This window comes from Ovis aries, chromosome 23 (assembly GCF_016772045.2).
Source record: "Ovis aries strain OAR_USU_Benz2616 breed Rambouillet chromosome 23, ARS-UI_Ramb_v3.0, whole genome shotgun sequence".
Taxonomy (NCBI): Eukaryota; Metazoa; Chordata; class Mammalia; order Artiodactyla; family Bovidae; genus Ovis; species Ovis aries.
In genome coordinates this window covers 4145529-4164164 of record NC_056076.1, presented here as the reverse complement: position 1 = coordinate 4164164, position 18636 = coordinate 4145529, and the positions used below count along the sequence as shown (strand labels likewise).

Sequence of the window (18636 nt, the reverse complement as noted above, 5' to 3'; positions counted from 1 at the left end):
TAGCGGGGCGGATAAGCACACAGCATCTACAAGTACATCCCTGAAGAGCAGTTATGGTTGTATTTGTTTATAATGAATGTATATTATAAAATATGGTCTTTAATTTCTTCTTTATAATGAATATTTGTTCTTTAATGGTACCTGCATTACAATTTTTACCTTATGAGCTATGGGGCTCTGGTGAAGCAGATTAATAGGCCGGAAACAATCACGTCCATCCTTAGGCTCCTCTCCAGGGCCAGGACCCCGCACATCTGCAACTGCCCCCGCCTCTGCCCCTGTGTGTCTCTCATAGGCAGCCTGGTGGACGCGTCTGGCCGCATCCTGGTCCCTGGGATCTATGAGCACGTGGCTCCTGTTACAGAAGAGGAGAAGAGGGTGTATGCGGACATCGACCTGGACGTGGAGGAGTACCGGAACAGCAGCCAGGTTAAGAGGTTCCTGTTTGACACCAAGGTAGGTCACTCCTCGATGGGTAATCTGAAAGAGGAATGCTGAGAACCTGTGCTTTCCCAGCGCCTGGTTTGCCATGCGCTGCTGTTCTGCACATCTAAGAGCTGGGAGCACGTGCTCATGAGGGCAGGTTTCCCTTTCGGGGTCCCATCCCAGGGTCAAGATCAGCCAGCCCTTTTCCTGGGGTCCATCCGGCATGGGCCTTGGGTGGCCTGACTCACGGCCCTGTGTTTCCAGTTGGTTTATGAGACTCAAGCCCATGCCAGCCTCAGCCAGTGAGCTGAGCTTCCTGTCTATTTAGAGATTGAGATAGGCTGAGATTATTTCAGTTCCAAGATCCCTAAGTGTTCTTTTATAAAATTTATTTTTAAAAAGACAAAACTAGAGCTTTAGGGTTTAATCCGTAAATTCTCCATCACTGCCTCAGTGTGGTAAATGAGCCCAGAGCCAAAAGCATTAGCTACTGGCAAATCTGGGCTTCCCAGATGGTGCTAGTGGTAAAGAACCTGCCTGCCGCTGCAGGAGAGATAAGAGACATAGATCCTATCTCTGGGTCAGGAAGATCCCCTGGAGGAGGGAATGGCAACCCATTCCAGTATTCTCGTCTGGAGAATCCCACAGACAGAGTAGCTGTAGGGTCACAAAGAGTCGGACACGATTGAAGTGACTGAGCATGCACACACTGGCCAATTTAGATTTCTTTGCTTTTCCTTCTGCTTCTCTTCCTTTTAAGAAACAAAAACTCGCCCGCCCCTCCAGTGATGGGCCACTCTGGCTGGTTCCTGAGGAGAAGCCTCCAGGGGAGGGAGGGACCCTGAACAGAAGTGAGGAGTTTATTATCAGGAAGTGTATCTGTTCGCTCAGACTGGCTCTCTGGGGGCCACTGGCTCAAATGTCTGCAGATTTCTTTGACGGCTTCTGTCAAAACAAAATGCAGCTAGCACACAAGTTATCACTGGAATGGCTGGGGACAGAAATTTATAATTGAACCCCCGTTTTAACTGCTAACTTCAGAGCTGGCGTGATGAGGGGCTGTGGTCAGCGGAAGCGGCTCAGGCAGGTCTTGGGTCCTTGGGGAAGTCCACCGGTACCGTCGTCCAGACCCGTCTCAGTAGGAGGTGATAATTAGCTTGTCATGAGCGGTGTCACAGACGTACAGAAACTGGTGACACAAGTGATACCACTCAGCTGGGTTTTAATGAAACATTCTTCTCTGTAATAAATAATTTTATCTCATAGGAGGAACTTCTAATGCACCTATGGAGGTACCCATCTCTTTCTATCCATGGGATTGAGGGTGCGTTTCATGAGCCTGGAGCCAAAACAGTCATTCCTGGCCGAGTCATAGGAAAATTCTCCATCCGTCTAGTCCCTCACATGGATATGTCTGTGGTGGAGGCCCAGGTAACCGCGTGCCTGGTTCTGCACTGCGTCCGAGTGCTGCACACCACACTGTAGGGGGCAGTTCAGTTGTTAGCACTGAAGTATCATACTTTTTCCCAATAGAAAAGGGACTGGAACAAATGTCAAGAAACTGATAGAAATTTTAGTTTGGTGAAAATCTCTCTGCTCAATTATAAGCAATTACAGTAGTCAGATAAGTGACCATTTGGTGTTGGAGTGATGGGAAATTTTAAGATTAAATGGTAGACTTGAAGGCAAGATTGGTTTTCCATCCAGATGGAGCAGCTAACTGCCTGCGGCTGGATTGAGCCGGAAAAACCCGCAGCCGCAGTCATCAGTTTGTCTGAAATCCACTCTCTGAACGCAGCCATTTTAATGACAATGCTATCTGGCGGGAGTTCAGTGTCTAAATTATCCACCAAGTGTCAGTTCGCTCAAGTTAAATGGAAAGTAGACTCTGAATAAATGCGCTCAGGAAACACCTCATCCCATCCCTTTCTGTCCCCATGTCGTCTCCCTTTTATTGTTGATTGCATCCACACACTCCCTCCCTCCCCTTCTTCCCTCCTCCTCCCCCCTCTTCCCTCCTCCCTCCTCCCTCCCCTCCTCCCTCTCCCTCCTCCCTCCCCCTCCTCCCTCCCCTCCTCCCTCTTCCCTCCTCCCCTCTCCCTTTCTTTGTGGACTTACTGTCCCTTTTTCTACAACATATAGATTCCAGGAGGGCAGGGCCATTCTGCTTTTGCTCACAGCTGTGACCACCTGGGTGCTGACCCAACACCTAGAATGGTTCCTGCCACATGACAGGTGTCCACTGACATCTGCTGAAGCCAAGAGTGGAAGGAGTTTTTGTTCTGTTTTATTTTTGCCGCATCACATGGTCTGTGGGATCCCAGTTCCCTGACCAGAGATTGAACCCGGGCGCTCAGCAGTGAGAGCATGGAGACCCAACCCCTGGACCCCCGGGAGTTCCCTGGAAGGGCTATTTCAGAGTCTGAAGTTACTCTCGGAGGATTTCCCTAGTAGCAGCTAACAGAGCCGAGGGAAGAGAAGGGCACTGATGACAAGGCTCCTTCACAGCTTAGCTCAGAACTGCTCTCACTTCTGGGAAATTTCCAAATTCATGATGTTCCCCAAATAGTCATGAAGGTACTGATAAGTCCAAAGAGGGCATCAGTCATCAGATGAAGTTATACTTGTATTATGTTTCATAACTAACAAAATTCCAAATAACTAGATGCTAGCAGACATTGTGCAGAGGATAGGTTGGGGCAGGGCTGGGCTTGGAGAGTCTAGGGGAGGAAGGGGAGTGAGACCCAGTGTTGCTCCCATTGGATGAAGCCCCCCACTCACCCTCCAGTCCTGGAGAGCCTGCTCACTCCAGGCCGGCCCTCTGGAAGAACTCAGGCAAAGCCCAAAATACTCAAATTTGTTGGGTTGAGGTTTAATTAGTTTCCTGATGAGAGATGACTGTGCATTCATGGTATGAGAATTACTTGAAGGTTTCTCTTACACCTGAAAATGTTACCTTTCAGGTGAAGCAGCATCTTGAATACATATTCTCCAAAAGAAACAGCTCCAACCAGATGACTGTTTCCATGGCGCTGGGACTGCACCCGTGGATCGCAAATATCAGCGACCGTCAGTATCTCGCAGCAAAAAGAGCCATCAGAACAGGTTGGGCTTAAGATATTTTGAGTTGCCAGTTTACCGTGGGGGAGTTGGTGCCTGGGGGAGCAGTGGACAAGGCAGGTGAGAGTAAAGCCTCAGTGTCATCGTCCTTTTCCTACGGGCTGTACTAGCATGCACAATGCTCTGTATCGTGAATCTTCCCTATTACCTTCCCCATTTTACAAAGAAGGCCCAAAGAGACAAGGTAATTTGCTGAAGGGCACCCAGCTATTAGTGGAAAAGCCAGCATTTAAGCTCACTAGGAGACTTGAATTTTGGGGAAAATGATGGACTTGAAAACCTCCAGTGCTCATAGAAATGATGGGAGTGTGGAAAGAGTTAGCCACTCAGTCATGTCTGACTGTTTGCGACCCCATGGACTACAGCCCACCAGGCTCCTCTGTCCATGGGATTCTCCAGGCAAGAATACTGGAATGGGTTGCCATTTCCTTTTCCAAGAGATCTTCCTGACCCAGGAAATGATGACTAATATTTCAAAACATCCTTTTAAAGGCACAGCTGAAGCTGCATGAGAGTAAAGGAAATCCTCTGGGATTAAACATGAAGCAGCTAAGATTTAGTGGAATGAGCAAGCTGACACCAGATTGCCCTGTGGGAATTTGCTCTTCCTGGTCACAGGGCGCTTTGGGTATTAATGGTCTTAGGGCATCAAGAAGCAGAAAATGAGACCTTCTACATAAGGCAGGGCATTCTCCAGGAGCCAGGCTCACCCTAGAGGGGTGTGTATATGTGTAAGCTTGACCCTCCTTGCTTGGGTTTTGGGTGAACACAGGGTCCCCCCATTAGAATGTTTAACCATGGACCCATCTTCGAATGAGTTTGGGTCTCTAATTCCCACCATGTATGGTCTTGTTCTTCCAAAGCCCTTGCTGGACTGCCTGGCTGGAGCAAACAGCCCCAAGGCAGGAACATGAGCTTCCAGTGAAGCAGCTTCCTGGATATGAGCTCCTTGTACAAAATCACAAAACACAAGAGAAACTCAATTCCAGCCCATCTGTATCTAAAACCAGCAGCCCTTCTCCAGAAATGGGGAGTACCCTTATTTGTAATTTCCTCCATGGCACCTCTTTTGACTTTCATATTCATAGGATCCCATGAGTGGTGAGCAGGGGACACATGTCTGGGCCCTGGCTGCCAGGGGAGAAGGAATAGCCAGCCTTTTTTCAACAGGAGTGGGACATTGCCAACAATTACAAAATGGGGGGCTCTCCTAAAGGCAGGGCGGCCTTGGGGGTCTGTCCAAATGTGAGACAGGAAGACACTGACACTTGTTTATATACAGAGGGGCCTTGGGGCACGCCCCTAATGATGGCGAGCTGGAACTTGGGGTCCAGACCTCCTTGGTGCCCTCACTCTCTACCAGGATGGTCACTCCAGGGACACAGACATTAACCGTCACAGGACAAGTCCAAGACTTAGAGCTACATAATCTTCCCCACTGCCGAGTGAAAAGGAGGAAGGGTTAGGAAGATAAAGGAACTGCCACTGAAGAGAGGCATGTGATTGAAATGTCAAGGCCTGACCTACTCTTGCAGGGAAGCTTATGCAGCTTAGGGCCTTCTATGTTCTGGACCATTCTGCTAACCACGTCCACTGCCTTTATTCACCTTGCTCTGTGGATAAGGAAGTCCTGGGGCAGATTCTCTTCTGTGATTTTGCTTCGTTTTTCATTCCTGCTGTGTCATCAGCAACTTGTCCTCTAGCCTGGAAGGTCTGAACTCATCTCTTTCTAGACCTTGCTGCTGCTGCTAAGTCACTTCAGTCGTGTCTGACTCTGTGCAACCCCATAGATGGCAGCCCACCAGGCTCCGCCATCCCTGGGATTCTCCAGGCAAGAAGACTGGAGTGGGTTGCCATTTCCTTCTCCAATGCATGACAGTGAAAAGTGAAAGTGAAGTCGCTCAGTCATGTCCGACTCTTTGCGACCCCATGGACTGCAGCCTACTAGGCCCCTCCGTCCATGGGATTTTCCAGGCAAGAGTACTGGGCTGGGGTGCCATCGCCTTCTCCGCTTTCTAGACCTTAGGATATCCATTAATACTATTTCCTGGAGTACCTTGAAAGTTGAGTACACAAATACTGAGAATTTCAGGTAATAGTTGAGTACAGCTATTTATTTATATGTTGATTAAAAATAGAAATAAAAACAAAAGAAGTCCCACTTTCCCATTAGTTAATTCATGGAGCAACCATAAAAGTGGGTACACCATCTCATGGTACTCCTGCTAAAAATGCATGACTTCCGATCATGAGAAAGCATTGGACAAAGAGCATCAGACAAAGTTAATTGGGAGGACGCTTTACACAACAACCGATTAGCACTCTACAAGAGGATCCGGTTCATGGAAGGCAAAGAGAGGTACAAATCTGTCACAAGCCAGAGGGGACTCTGAAGTGATGACAGAATGCACTGTGGGAGTCTGGGCTCAATCCTGGAACGAAAAAAGGGGAAACGTGATAAAATTCCCTTCAGGCCTGAGTCTAGCTATTAATAACAATGTTACCCCAATGTTAATTTCCTATTGTTGATAACTGTACAGTGGTTGTATGTTAACATTAGGAAAAGGAAAGGATATATGGGAACTTGGTACTAATTTTTGCAACTTCTCTGTAAGTATAAAATTAGTTCAAAATAAAAACCTAAAAATACATTAAAATTTTTTTTTACCATTTGTTTCTTTTGGGCTGTTCTGGGTCTTTGTTGCTGTTAGGACTACTCTCTAGTTGTGGTGGGAGGGCTGTGCACTGTGGCAGCTTCTCCCGTGGTGGAGAATGAGCTCCAGGCGAGCGGGCTCTAAAGCAGAGGCTCGATGTTTGTGGCCTCCGGGCCTAGTTGCTCTGTGGCACGTGTATTCAACTTTCAAGGTACTCCAGGAAATAGTATTAATGGATAGCCTAAGGTCTAGAAAGAGATGAGTTCAGACCTTCCAGGCTAGAGGACAAGTTGCTGGTGACAGAGCAGGAAGAAAAACGAAGCAAAATCACAGAAGAGAATCTTGCACCAGGGACTGAACGCTCTTCTTGCACGAGGGACCGAACGCTCTTCTTGCACCAGGGACCGAACGCTCTTCTTGCACCAGGGACTGAAGGCTCTTCTTGCACGAGGGACTGAATGCTCTTCTTGCACCAGGGACTGAACGCTCTTCTTGCACCAGGGACTGAATGCGTGTCTCCCGCATTGGCAGGCAGATTGTCTTTACCACTGAGCCACCAGGGAAGCCCCGAAAAATATATATATTTTAAGTACATAACTGTAAAGAAGACAACTGTGGTTTTCTTCTTGACTCTTTTGATGATTTTAGAATATATATTATGTGGAATCAAGAAGCTTTTTATCCCAAATATCAAATTTTTAATGATTTTTTTTTTAAAGAAAAGACAAAGTAAGCAGTATATTTGAGGAGATTACTTGGGGTGGTCTTGCCATTGCTTTATTCAAATGCCTGCCTTTCCTGCATTTCAGTGTTTGGGACAGAGCCAGATATGATCCGGGATGGGTCAACCATACCCATCGCCAAGATCCTCCAGGACACCACCCAGAAGAGTGTGATAATGCTGCCGCTGGGCGCTGTGGATGATGGAGAACACTCTCAGAATGAGAAGATCAACAGGTGAGTGGAGCCCGTGGGCGCTGGTGCCTCCCTGCACAAGCTCGGGGCCTCCCCACCGCTGAGCCAGACAGGCTGCCTCCTCTAGTTGGAATGAGCATCATCAAGGCTTCCTGTTTAAAGTATAGAACCCTCTGTCATTTGAGCAGGAGTAACAGTGTCTCTTTTTTCTTTTATTAGGTGGAACTATATAGAGGGATCCAAATTATTTGCTGCCTTTTTCCTAGAGATGGCAAAGCTGCATTCATCATGGTAGGAACCTTCCAGCCTCAGTCTGAATTGCTAACAGATTCCCCTCTCACATGACCCTGGGAAAGAACAGAATCTAAATATCCAGAGAGTTTTGCTCTTGAAAATAATGTTTCCCCTCCCGTTTTAGAGTGTCCCTGGACTTTTGGACCACTAATAAAATATCTCTGAGGCACAGACATTGGACATGGTTTAATGTCGCTGCTGCACGCCTTTCTGAAGTCACAGCCACCTTGGACAAGTTGCTTCCCCCATGTCCTGCTGCAGCCCTCTCCGGCTTGGGCTTGCGGTGCCCTTCAGGGTGAGGACAAGCCTCTGACTGTGTTCTCTGCTTGCAGCTCCATTGGCGTGATCCTGGTTTGTGTTCCAGGCCTCTAAGTGCTCAGGAGACACAATCATTCCACCCACTGACTGTCCATCCTACGTCACCCTTGCTCTTACGTCTCCTTTCTCTTGTTGAAGAATGTGTTGGTCTCCTGCATTGACTGCTGTGACTCCCCTGTGGGTTCCCTGCTAGAGGAGTAACTAAAACGTGTTCATGTGCTAAGCTGCTTCAGTTGTGTCCAACTCCTTGCAACCCCATGGACTGTAGCCCATCAGGCTCCTCATCCATGTGATTTTCCCAGGCAAGAATACTGGTGAAAGTGAGTTACTCAGTCATGTCCGACTCTTTGTGACCCCATGGACTGTATAGTACACGGAATTCTCCAGGCCAGGATACTGGAGTGGGTAGCCATTCCCTCTCCAGGGGATCTTCCCAACCCAGGGATAGAATCCAGGTCTCCCGAATTGCAGGCGGATTCTTTACCAGCTGAGCGACCAGGGAAGCCCCAAAATTAGAGAGTCTTAGGTGGGTTGTAAATAACACACCACCCTACCTTCCCCTCAAGCGGGGAGAGGTGACCTAAGAATGCTGGAGTGATTGCCATTTCCTCCTCCAGGGGATCTCCCAGACCCAGGAATCAAACCCACATATCTTATGCCTCCTATACTGGCAGAAGGTTCTTTTCTTAAAAATTATTTTTATTATTTTTTATTTTTTACTTTATTTTACTTTACAGTACTGTATTGGTTTTGCCATACATTGACATGAATCCACCATGGGTGTACATGCATTCCCAAACATGAACCCCCTCCCACCTCCCTCCCCGTAACATCTCTCTGGGTCATCCCCGTGCACCAGCCCCAAGCATGCTGTATCCTGCATCGGACATAGACTGGTGATTTGATTCTTACATGATATTATACATGTTTCAGTGCCATTCTCCCAAATCATCCCACCCTCTCCCTCTCCCTCTGAGTCCAAAAGTCCGTTATACACATCTGTGTCTTTTTTGCTGTCTTGCATACAGGGTCGTCATTGCCATCTTCCTAAATTCCATATATATGTGTTAGTATACTGTATTGGTGTTTTTCTTTCTGGCTTACTTCACTCTGTATAATTGGCTCCAGTTTCATCCATCTCATCAGAACTGATTCAAATGTATTCTTTTTAACGACTAATACTCCATTGTGTATATGTACCACAGCTTTCTTATCCATTCATCTGCTGATGGACATCTAGGTTGTTTCCATGTCCTGGCTATTATAAACAGTGCTTCGATGAACATTGGGGTACATGTGTCTCTTTCCATTCTGGTTTCCTCAGTGTGTATGCCCAGCAGTGGGATTACTGGGTCATAAGGCAGTTCTATTTGCAATTTTTTAAGGAATCTCCACACTGTTCTCCATAGTGGCTGTACTAGTTTGCATTCCCACCAACAGTGTAGGAGGGTTCCCTTTTCTCCACACCCTTTCCAGCATTTATTGCTTGCAGATTTTTGGATCTCAGACATTCTGACTGGTGTGAAGTGGTACCTCATTGTGTTTTTGATTTGCATTTCTCTAATGGCAGGAGGTTCTTTACCACTAGCGCCACCTGGGAAGCTCAACTACAGCATGGTACCACCTTAACCTCTTGTTCCCCTTTTCCTTCTTCAAAACTGCTGAGATGGAAATGATCAGTGGGATCATGCCCCCTGGGATTCCTTGGGTGAAGATGAGTGTGTTTGAAATTCTGAGCCTCTTTACCCGATGCCAGCTTGCTGCCCCTCTTGCATCTTGGTCTTCCTTCCTGCCCCTCCAGTAAAGGCCTGCCTTCTCTTCAGCATCTGTGCACATGTGAATTTGCCAGAATTCATCCTGATAGGATTTCTCTCACCCAGCTGGAACTTTACTCAATGACTACATCTAAATTGCTCAAAGCTCTTAATAGCATCAGTTTTAGATAGAGAACTAATCAGCCCTGACATCAGTAACACAGTCTAAATTTAAAGCCATCAGCCAATGCATTAATCATTAATCATTTCAGTTAACCATCTTGTTTGGCTTGATTGGATTTGATGGTGTAAACAAACAAAAAATATTGCAATTTTTCTACAGTCAAGGATATGTAAACAAGCCGATTTAATCTTTATAAATTCATTATTTAAATCACATTAATGGAGAAGGATTTAAGGGTTTATAAAAAAAATGTTTCGCTTATAATTCTAAATAAAAAACAAGCATAACACATCCTACTGCTTCATGGGTTCTTGAAATGTCAGTTTTAAAACTTGCTGCCCCTCATCTAACATGGCTGGACCCAAGGGCCAGTAATTCAGCCTGTCCTGACCTGCGTCACAGATGTGGGACCCAGCTGAGGCCCTAGCCTCATGAGGATGCTCAGGCGGGGGCATTCTTCCTCTGATGCTGCTGCTGCTAAGCTGCTAAGTCACTTCAGTCATGTCTGACTCTGTGCGACCCCATAGACAGCAGCCCACCAGGCTCCCCCGTCCCTGTGATTCTCCAGGCAAGAACACTGGAGTGGGTTGCCGTTTCCTTCTCCAATGCATGACAGTGAAAAGTGAAAGGGAACTCGCTCAGTCGTGTCCGACTCTTTGCGACACCATGGACCGCAGCCTACCAGGCTCCTCCGTCCATGGGATTTTCCAGGTAAGAGTACTGGAATGGGGTACCATCGCCTAGAGGACATTTAAATGCTAGTTGTTGGGACTTCCCTGGGGGTCCAGTGGGTAGGACGCCCACTCTCAGCGAAGGGGACCTGGATTGACCCCTGGTCAGGGAACTAGATCCCACATGCCATGATGAAGGCCTAGCACAGCCAAATAAAGACAACTTAAAAAAAAAATTAATCTAGCTGTTAAGTACTGACAGGTGTTGATATTCTTTCCTATTAAGCTTGGTTTATGCTCACCAGTTTACACTGAATCTTCTAATATCTTGGATTTTTGTGGGACCTACCTGGTGTATTTCACAGAGTTCCCAACAACTAAATATACAAGAAGTTTATGATGCCAATTTGTATTTTGTAATAATATTAAAAAATTTAAAATGCATCACAGCTGCACTGGGTCTCCGCGGCGGCGCTTAGGCCCGCCGCCTCTGAGGCAGGGGAGCCGCTCTCCGGGTGGCGCGTGGGCTCCTCACGGCCGCGGCGTCTCTCGCGGTGCAGCGGGGGCCCCAGGAGCGTGCGCTTCGGTGGCTGTGGCCCTCTGGATCGGCTTCCTCGGGGCATGTGGAATCTCCCTGGACCAGGGGTCAAACTTGTGTCCCCTGTGTTGGCAGCCAGAGTCTTGGATCACCAGAGGAGTCCACCCGTTTGTGTTTTTAAAGGGGTGTTCATGTTAGAGGACTGACAAAGGTGGTTAAGATACGTTGTAGCCACTTCTGAGCAAAGTAACATCAGTTTTACCAAAGCACTAAATTATAAATTATGTTTATTATTCCTTCACTGATCTACCTTCCTGCTGCACTCCTGAGCCCTGCAACCTCTAGTTAATTATGCAGCCCTCGGGTGATGAGGGGTCTCCGCAACTCTCTTAGCTCCACCTGGGTTTTCCACCTGGCCCTGAGCCATGTGACAACCTGGGTTCTGCTGTGATTTGGGAGCCAGAAAGGAAGTATTTTTCAGGTTGGTTCCACTGAGAGAGCAGAGAGAAATTGACTCACTTATTGGGCAGGAGACCAATGAAAGGAAGTTTTAAAAAGCAAACATTTACACTTCTCTCCCATCTCTGTCTTCCATTTCCAACTCATCTCTATACTTCACAGGTCCAGCGCAGTGCACTGCATACAGTAGGTGCTCAGTACTGCTCGCTGACATCGTCCTCCGGTTCTGCAGCTGCATTTTTGGGTTGTCCCTGGCGTGGATGTCTATCTTTATGCCTCATGTTGTTCCTAGGTGAAACTGACTTAAGGGCCTAGATCTGATAGATAGAGTGCCTGATGAACTATGGAATGAGGTTCATGACATTGTACAGGAGACAGGGATCAAGACCATCCCCATGGAAAAGAAATGCAAAAAAGCAAAATGGCTGTCTGGGGAGGCCTTACAAATAGCTGTGAAAAGAAGAGAGGTGAAAAGCAAAGGAGGAAAGGAAAGATATAAGCATCTGAATGCAGAGTTCCAGAGAATAGCAAGAAGGGATAAGAAAGCCGCCTTCAGTGATCAATGCAAATAAATAGAGGAAAACAACAGAATGGGAAAGACTAGAGATCTCTTTAAGAAAATTAGAGATACCAAAGGAATATTTCATGCAAAGATGGGCTCGATAAAGGACAGAAATGGTATGGACCTAACAGAAGCAGAAGATATTAAGAAGACGTGGCAAGAATACATGGAAGAACTGTACAAAAAAGATCTTCACGACCCAGATAATCATGATGATGTGATCACTAATCTAGAGCCAGACATCTTGGAATGTGAAGGCAAGTGGGCCTTAGAAAGCATCACTATGAACAAAGCTAGTGGAGGTGATGGAATTCCAGTTGAGCTGTTTCAAATCCTGAAAGACGATGCTGTGAAAATGCTGCACTCGATATGCCAGCAAATTTGGAAAACTCAGCAGTGGCCACAGGACTGGAAAAGGTCAGTTTTCCTTCCAATCCCTAAGAAAGGCAATGCCAAAAAATGCTCAAACTACCACACAATTGCACTCATCTCACATGCTAGTAAAGTAATGCTCAAAATTCTCCAAGCCAGGCTTCACCAATACGTGAACCGTGAACTGCCTGATGTTCAAGCTGGTTTTAGAAAAGGCGGAGCAACCAGAGATCAGATTGCCAATATCCGCTGGATCATGGAAAAAGCTAGAGAGTTCCAGAAAAACATCTATTTCTGCTTTATTGACTATGCCAAAGCCTTTGACTGTGTGGATGACAAGAAACTCTGGAAAATTCTTCAAGAGATGGGAATACCAGACCACCTAACCTGCCTCTTGAGAAATCTGTATGCAGGTCAGGAAGCAACAGTTAGAACTGGACATGGAACAACAGCCTGGTTCCAAATAGGAAAAGGAGTACGTCAAGGCTGTATATTGTCACCCTGCTTATTTAACTTATACACAGAGTATATCATGAGAAACGCTGGACTGGAATCAAGATTGCTGGGAGAAATATCAATAACCTCAGATATGCAGATGACACCACCCTTATGGCAGAAAGTGAAGAGGAGCTAAAAGCCTCTTGATGAAAGTGAAAGAGCAGAGCGAAAAAGTTGGCTTAAAGCTCAACATTCAGAAAACGAAGATCATGGCATCCGGTCCCATCACTTCATGGGAAATAGATGGGGAAACAGTGGAAACAATGTCAGACTTTTTTGGGCTCCAAAATCACTGCAGATGGCGACTGCAGCCATGAAATTAAAAGACGCTTACTCCTTGGAAGGAAAGTGATGACCAACCTAGACAGCATATTCAAAAGCAGAGACATTACTTTGCCAACTAAGGTCTGTCTAGTCAAGGCTATGGTTTTTCCCGTGGTCATGTATGGATGTGAGAGTTGGACTATGAAGAAGGCTGAGCGTCGAAGAATTGACGCTTTTGAATTGTGGTGATGGAGAAGACTCTTGAGAGTCCCTTGGACTGCAAGGAGATCCAACCAGTCCATTCTGAAGATCAACCCTGGGATTTCTTTGGAAGGAATGATACTAAAGCTGAAGCTCCAGTACTTTGGACACCTCATGCGAAGAGTTGACTCACTGGAAAAGACTCTGATGCTGGGAGGGATTGGGGGCAGGAGGAGAAGGGGACGACAGAGGATGAGATGGCTGGATGGCATCACAGACTCGATGGACCTGAGTCTGAGTGAACTCTGGGAGATGGTGATGGACAGGGAGGCCTGGCGTGCTGCGATTCATGGGGTTGCAAAGAGTCGGACACGACTGAGCGACTGAACTAAACTGCAAGAGTTAAATGATGATTTGAGGTCTTGACTCTGTTAAGATGAAATACTTGTTTCTGTGATAATGTAGTCTATAGTTAATTCCAGCATAATCGTTTACCTGTTCCTAACACCACTGCCATTCATGACAAGCACTGAGGCTGAAGTCCTAGCATTTGTGCATATATTCCTGTTCTTCCACTGACCAACCCTGTAATATCTGCACCTTAGACATAGGCCACTTTAAGAAAGATAACCTCCCTCTTAATGGATTGAATCAGTTTTCCTCTTTAGGAAGAAAGCCTGGGGAGGCTGAGGGCTGTGTTGGGTATATTCTGTTCTTTGCAGGGCTGTCCAATGGCTCAATTGGTGAAGTACAGACAGAAATACAGGAGATTTTCTGAAGCAAAGTAATGTAGTCTTGTTCTTTCCAGCGTCATGTGGAGAACGGATGTAGGTATAATGACTGTAACTTCTTAACAGTTGTAAGTAAATAAATGCTTCTCAGTTTTTTTCGATTAGGTAGATTGAACAAGGAAAAAATTGTCATTATGTGGAAAAGTTTTACTTAAAAACATTCTGGTGTAATTTCTTATTGAGAATGAAGATGTCAGAGAAATTATGCCTTTGAGTAACAGAAACTATGAAGTTTTACATCATCTCACCATCCACACTGAAATTCACCAAAATGCACTTAAGGAGAACTTACATTTAAATGTCTAGTGTGGTTAAGTGTTTAGAGGAGATTCATTCCCTGGTGGCTCAGATGGTAAAGCGTCTGCCTGCAATGTGGGAGACCCAAGTTCAATCCCTGGATCAGGAAGATTCCCTGGAGAAGGAAATGGCAACCCACGCCAGTACTCATACCTGGAAAATTCCATGGATGGAGAAGCCTGGTGGGCTACATACAGTCCATGGGGTCACAAAGAGTCGGACACGACTGAACAACTTCACTAAGTGTTCACAGCACACTTGCACTGTTATTGTATGGCATGTGAATGTAATAGCAGAAGGCGTTAAAGGAAATTAGAACTTTAAATGACACTGTTAAAAGTAAATTAGTCATCAAGAATGGTTAATCACCAAAAATGACCAATACTTCTTTTTGGTTGCATTTCTATTTGTTTATTTCTCTGGCTGTATCGGGTCCTAGCGGCCACAGGGGATCTTTTGAGCAGGGTCCGCATTCTCTAGCTGTGGCATGCGGGCTCGTCGTGGGTGCAGCGTGTCGGCTTAGTTGCTCTGCAGCATGCGGAATCTTAGCTCGCAGACCCAGGATGAAACCCACATCCCCTTATCTACTGAACCACCAGGGAAGTCACCAATGCTTCTTTTCAAATTTAAATAATTATAACTAGATAAAGGCAGTTATCTAAATTTTATTTAAAACCACACCTGAGGAGCTAGAAGGCTAACCCCAGGGTTATGATATCAGTGCAGGGTGAGGGGAGGAGTTTCAGCCCCATGTTCCACATAGTCTGCCTGAGTCTCTGGGTGACCCTGGGGCTGTGTATGTGTGAGGCAGGTTAAATCCTGCCGGCTAAGGTGGAGGGAAGTGAATGTGATTTCACTGCTATCATGACAGAGAGAGTATGAGTACAGCCCAAATAACTGCCTGTTAAAACAGTAACAACAACCTCTGCAGAAGAATATGTGAATTCAGAGCCTCCACGTTACTCAAGTATTTAGGATACAACCAAAATTACTGGACACTTAAAGGAAAACATGACTCAGAATCAAGAGAAAAGAGCAAATTAATGAAGGTTAACCTGAAGATGATTCCAGTGTTGTAGTAAGACGAAATGTCAAAGCAGCTAGTGGAAAATATGCCTTTAATAAGTCAACAGATAAGAAATCTCAGTAGAGAAATAGAAATTTTTATTTTTAAAAGTAGAATAGACAGAACCAACTAGAAATTTCAGAACTAGAAGATACAATATCTGAATTAAGGAAACAAAATTACTAGCTGCTTCTAACACATGACAGGAGATGACAGAAGAATCACTGAATAGAAGACAGACTGATGAAAATGATCCAAGCTCAAGTTCTCAGTGGGGAAAAAAAAGGATGAAGACAAGAGGACCGAGTCTCAGTGAGTCACACATAATATCAACAGGTGTTATGTATGTCTGGGGCTTCCCTGGTGGCTCAGATGGTAAAGAATCTGCCTGCAATGCAGGAGACCCCAGTTCAATCCTGGGAAGGTTTGATCCTTTCACTGGAATTCAAGAGAAAAAGAGAGAATGGGAAAAAGTACTTCGAGAAATAATTGTTTCATATTTTCCAAACTTGCTGAAATACATAAATTTACAGGTATTAAAAGCTCAGAAAACTCCAAACAGGATAACTATGAAGAAAACCATGTCAAGGCACAGCATAATCAAGACTGCTGAAAACCAAAAATATGGAGAAAAATGTGAAAGTAGCCTGAGAAAAATGACAAATTACATATAGGGAAATATAAAAGGGAGAAAAGATCTGAATGACCTCTGCCCATCAGGAAAAAATGGAGGCCAGGAATCATGGAAGGACAACCCTTTAACAAATCTCTCTTAGAGACGCTCCAAAGGGGCTTTATTACATATGCATCGTTGTTTGGTCGCTAAGTGGTGTCCAACTCTTCTGTGACCCCATGGCCTGCAGCCAGTTAGGTTCTTCCGTCTGTGGAATTTCCCAGGCAAGCGTAATGGAGTGGGTTGCCATTTCCTTCTCTAGTATATCTTCCTGACCCCTTAGCAGGCAGATTCACTGAGCTAAGGAAGCCCTTACTATATATATATATATATGTGTGTGTGTGTGTGTATATATATATATATATATATATAAAATATACACACACACATACAAGGACATACATATATATATAATTTAACAAAACACAGAAAAACAGCCAATTTTTCCCTATATTCTTAGATTCTCTAGCACACTGCATGATATACAGTAGGTGCTTTATAAACTATGGCTATCACTGTTATTCTGGAGGAGGGCATGGCAATCCACTCCAGTATTCTTGCCCGGAGAATCCCATGGACAGAGGAGCCTGGAGGGTTACAGTCCATGGGGTTGCAGAGTCAGACACGACTGAAGCGACTTAGCATGCATAGCATCACTGTTATTAGTATCTAATGGGACAGTCTGTTTTACTGACAGTAACAGTATTACTGTGGCTTGGAAATTTGAGAACATCTCCATTTACATTTAACAGAATATAAAAGGAAGGGAACTTTACCCTAAATGACTCATTTTATACATGAGGAAAATGAAGTCAACTTGACTTCCTGAAGGTCACTATACAATGTAAAGGTCCTGCCTGTCTCAGTAAAATAACACATGATAGGGAACTGAAAAATAAACTCAGGTTTGCTTACACTGCTCCAAGAAGGAAGAGGAATGTCAAATTCCCAAGGTAAGAAAAGAAAGGTAGCAAGATAAATCAGAACTCAAAATCAACAGAATGTCTATTCCACATGGAAAACACTGCTAGCTACTGTAACTGTTGAGAAATTCATCACCTTTTCATCCAAAAGACGCATGGTGGACTGGAAAAGGCTGACTGTAGAGTTTACAGGCGAGGTCCACCTTTTCTAGCTGTGTGATCTTGGGAATAGTCGACTCTTCTAAACTGCAATTTCCTGTTGTGGGTGACAGACATGAGGCTTCATGTAGACTGTAACAAGAATTTGACCAGATAATCTCTATGAAAAATATGACAGTATTTAAAAACGATTATCACCTGAATGTTCTGATTCAGAATCACTGATCTGGAACTGCCCTTGAGAATTGATTTGGTTGAGAAGTTACAATGTTAGTCCCTCAGTTGTGTCTCCCTCTTTGGGGCTGTAGCGCGCCAGGCTCCTCTGTCCATGGGCTTCTCCGGGCAAGAATACTGGAGTGGGTTGCCATTCCCTTCTCCAGGGGATCTTCCCCACCCAGAGATCGAACCTGGATCTCCCATACTGCAAGCAGATTCTTTACCATCTATCTGATCCACCAGGTTGAGATAAGCCTATCATTGTAATACTATCCTGGAAAAACTCCACGTACTTAAAAATTATACAAAGCTGATTATTTAGGAAATTCCCCTCCCTATATCTTCGAGATAAAGTCAAAACTCCTTAGCAGGCTCTGTCCTTACACTGACCCTAAGCGGAGTGGCACAGCGGCCCGCTCCTCTCTGCAGACTTTTCAAGCTGCGGTCCTCTCTCCAGACTTCTGAGTCTCCTGAGAAAAGCTGTAAGCTTCAGGTCTCCCGAAGTCCCCCGGAAAGGGGCAGGAGGGGTCGGTGGCTACTAGGCTCCATCGTGCCTGTCTTCCTAACCCTTCTTGCGCTGTGCCCTTCACGTTTACAAAAACGGTTCGGCGGGGACGTCTTCAACGCCCGAGGTGTCTTCGGTTTCTCTTGCCAAACCGGCCAACAACCACCTTTGGCATCTCTGCCTCCCTGTTAGTATCGGAATTCGGCCCGTGGCTCCGAGGATCCCTCTTTTTGAGGCGCTTCTCAGGTCTTCCTGAGTCCCTGGAGCCGCGCACGCGCCCGGCGCGGCAGAGAGACCCTGTCCCCACAAGACCAGCGCAAGGCTCCGCTCGGCCCACTCGGGCCCAGGGCGGCGGCCTCCCCCGGGATCCGCGAAGGCGGGCGAGCGGGGGTGGACTGGTGGGCACGGGGTCGGAAGGGCGGCGGACCGTCCGGCAGGAATCCGCTTGGGGAGCCCCGCAAACCCCGCCTTGCCCTCCGGGTCGGACGCCGCCAGTCGTCCACCCAGATTGACCCGCATCTTCCCTGGTTTGCAGCTGACCTCTCCGATTTTTCTGTTTTCCTCACTTGGCGAGGGGGCGGGACTTCCTGTTCCACAGCCCAGTGACTACCGGCAGGAGGCACCAGACTCAACACAGGAGGTATACAGGCCCTCCGGCCCGTCGGGACAGGGAGAGAGAACTCGATGTGGCCTTCACTAACCCCGGTTCCAAGATCCGGGGTTCTGGCCAAGATGCCCGGCACCCCGTCGCCGAACGAGTCGTCCTGGGAGCCGCC

At 46.2% G+C, this 18636-nt stretch overlaps 1 protein-coding gene and 1 long non-coding RNA gene across 9 annotated transcripts in view; one reads left to right on the top strand and one right to left on the bottom strand.

Annotated features, from left to right (window-relative positions):
- Nucleotides 1–7582, top strand: part of CNDP1 (carnosine dipeptidase 1) — a 23751-nt gene extending 16169 nt beyond the window's left edge. The window contains exons 8-13 of one of the 8 annotated variants that reach the window (XM_060405561.1): nucleotides 296–456; nucleotides 1693–1857; nucleotides 3390–3495; nucleotides 7010–7157; nucleotides 7335–7406; nucleotides 7534–7582. In XM_060405561.1, coding sequence (XP_060261544.1) covers nucleotides 296–456; nucleotides 1693–1857; nucleotides 3390–3495; nucleotides 7010–7157; nucleotides 7335–7406; nucleotide 7534 — 653 coding nt within the window. In that variant the 3' untranslated portion in view covers nucleotides 7535–7582. Of the gene's footprint in view, nucleotides 1–295; nucleotides 457–1692; nucleotides 1858–3389; nucleotides 3532–7009; nucleotides 7158–7334 lie in introns of all 8 variants that reach the window. The other 7 variants (XM_042239171.2, XM_060405564.1, XM_060405562.1 and 4 more) reach the window with 7 other exon arrangements.
- On the bottom strand, nucleotides 5640–18636 carry LOC132658511 (uncharacterized). The gene is made up of 2 exons (XR_009598256.1): nucleotides 17117–18636; nucleotides 5640–5978 (listed from the first exon to the last, which is right to left on the bottom strand). It is a non-coding gene; the product is annotated as an uncharacterized LOC132658511 (long non-coding RNA).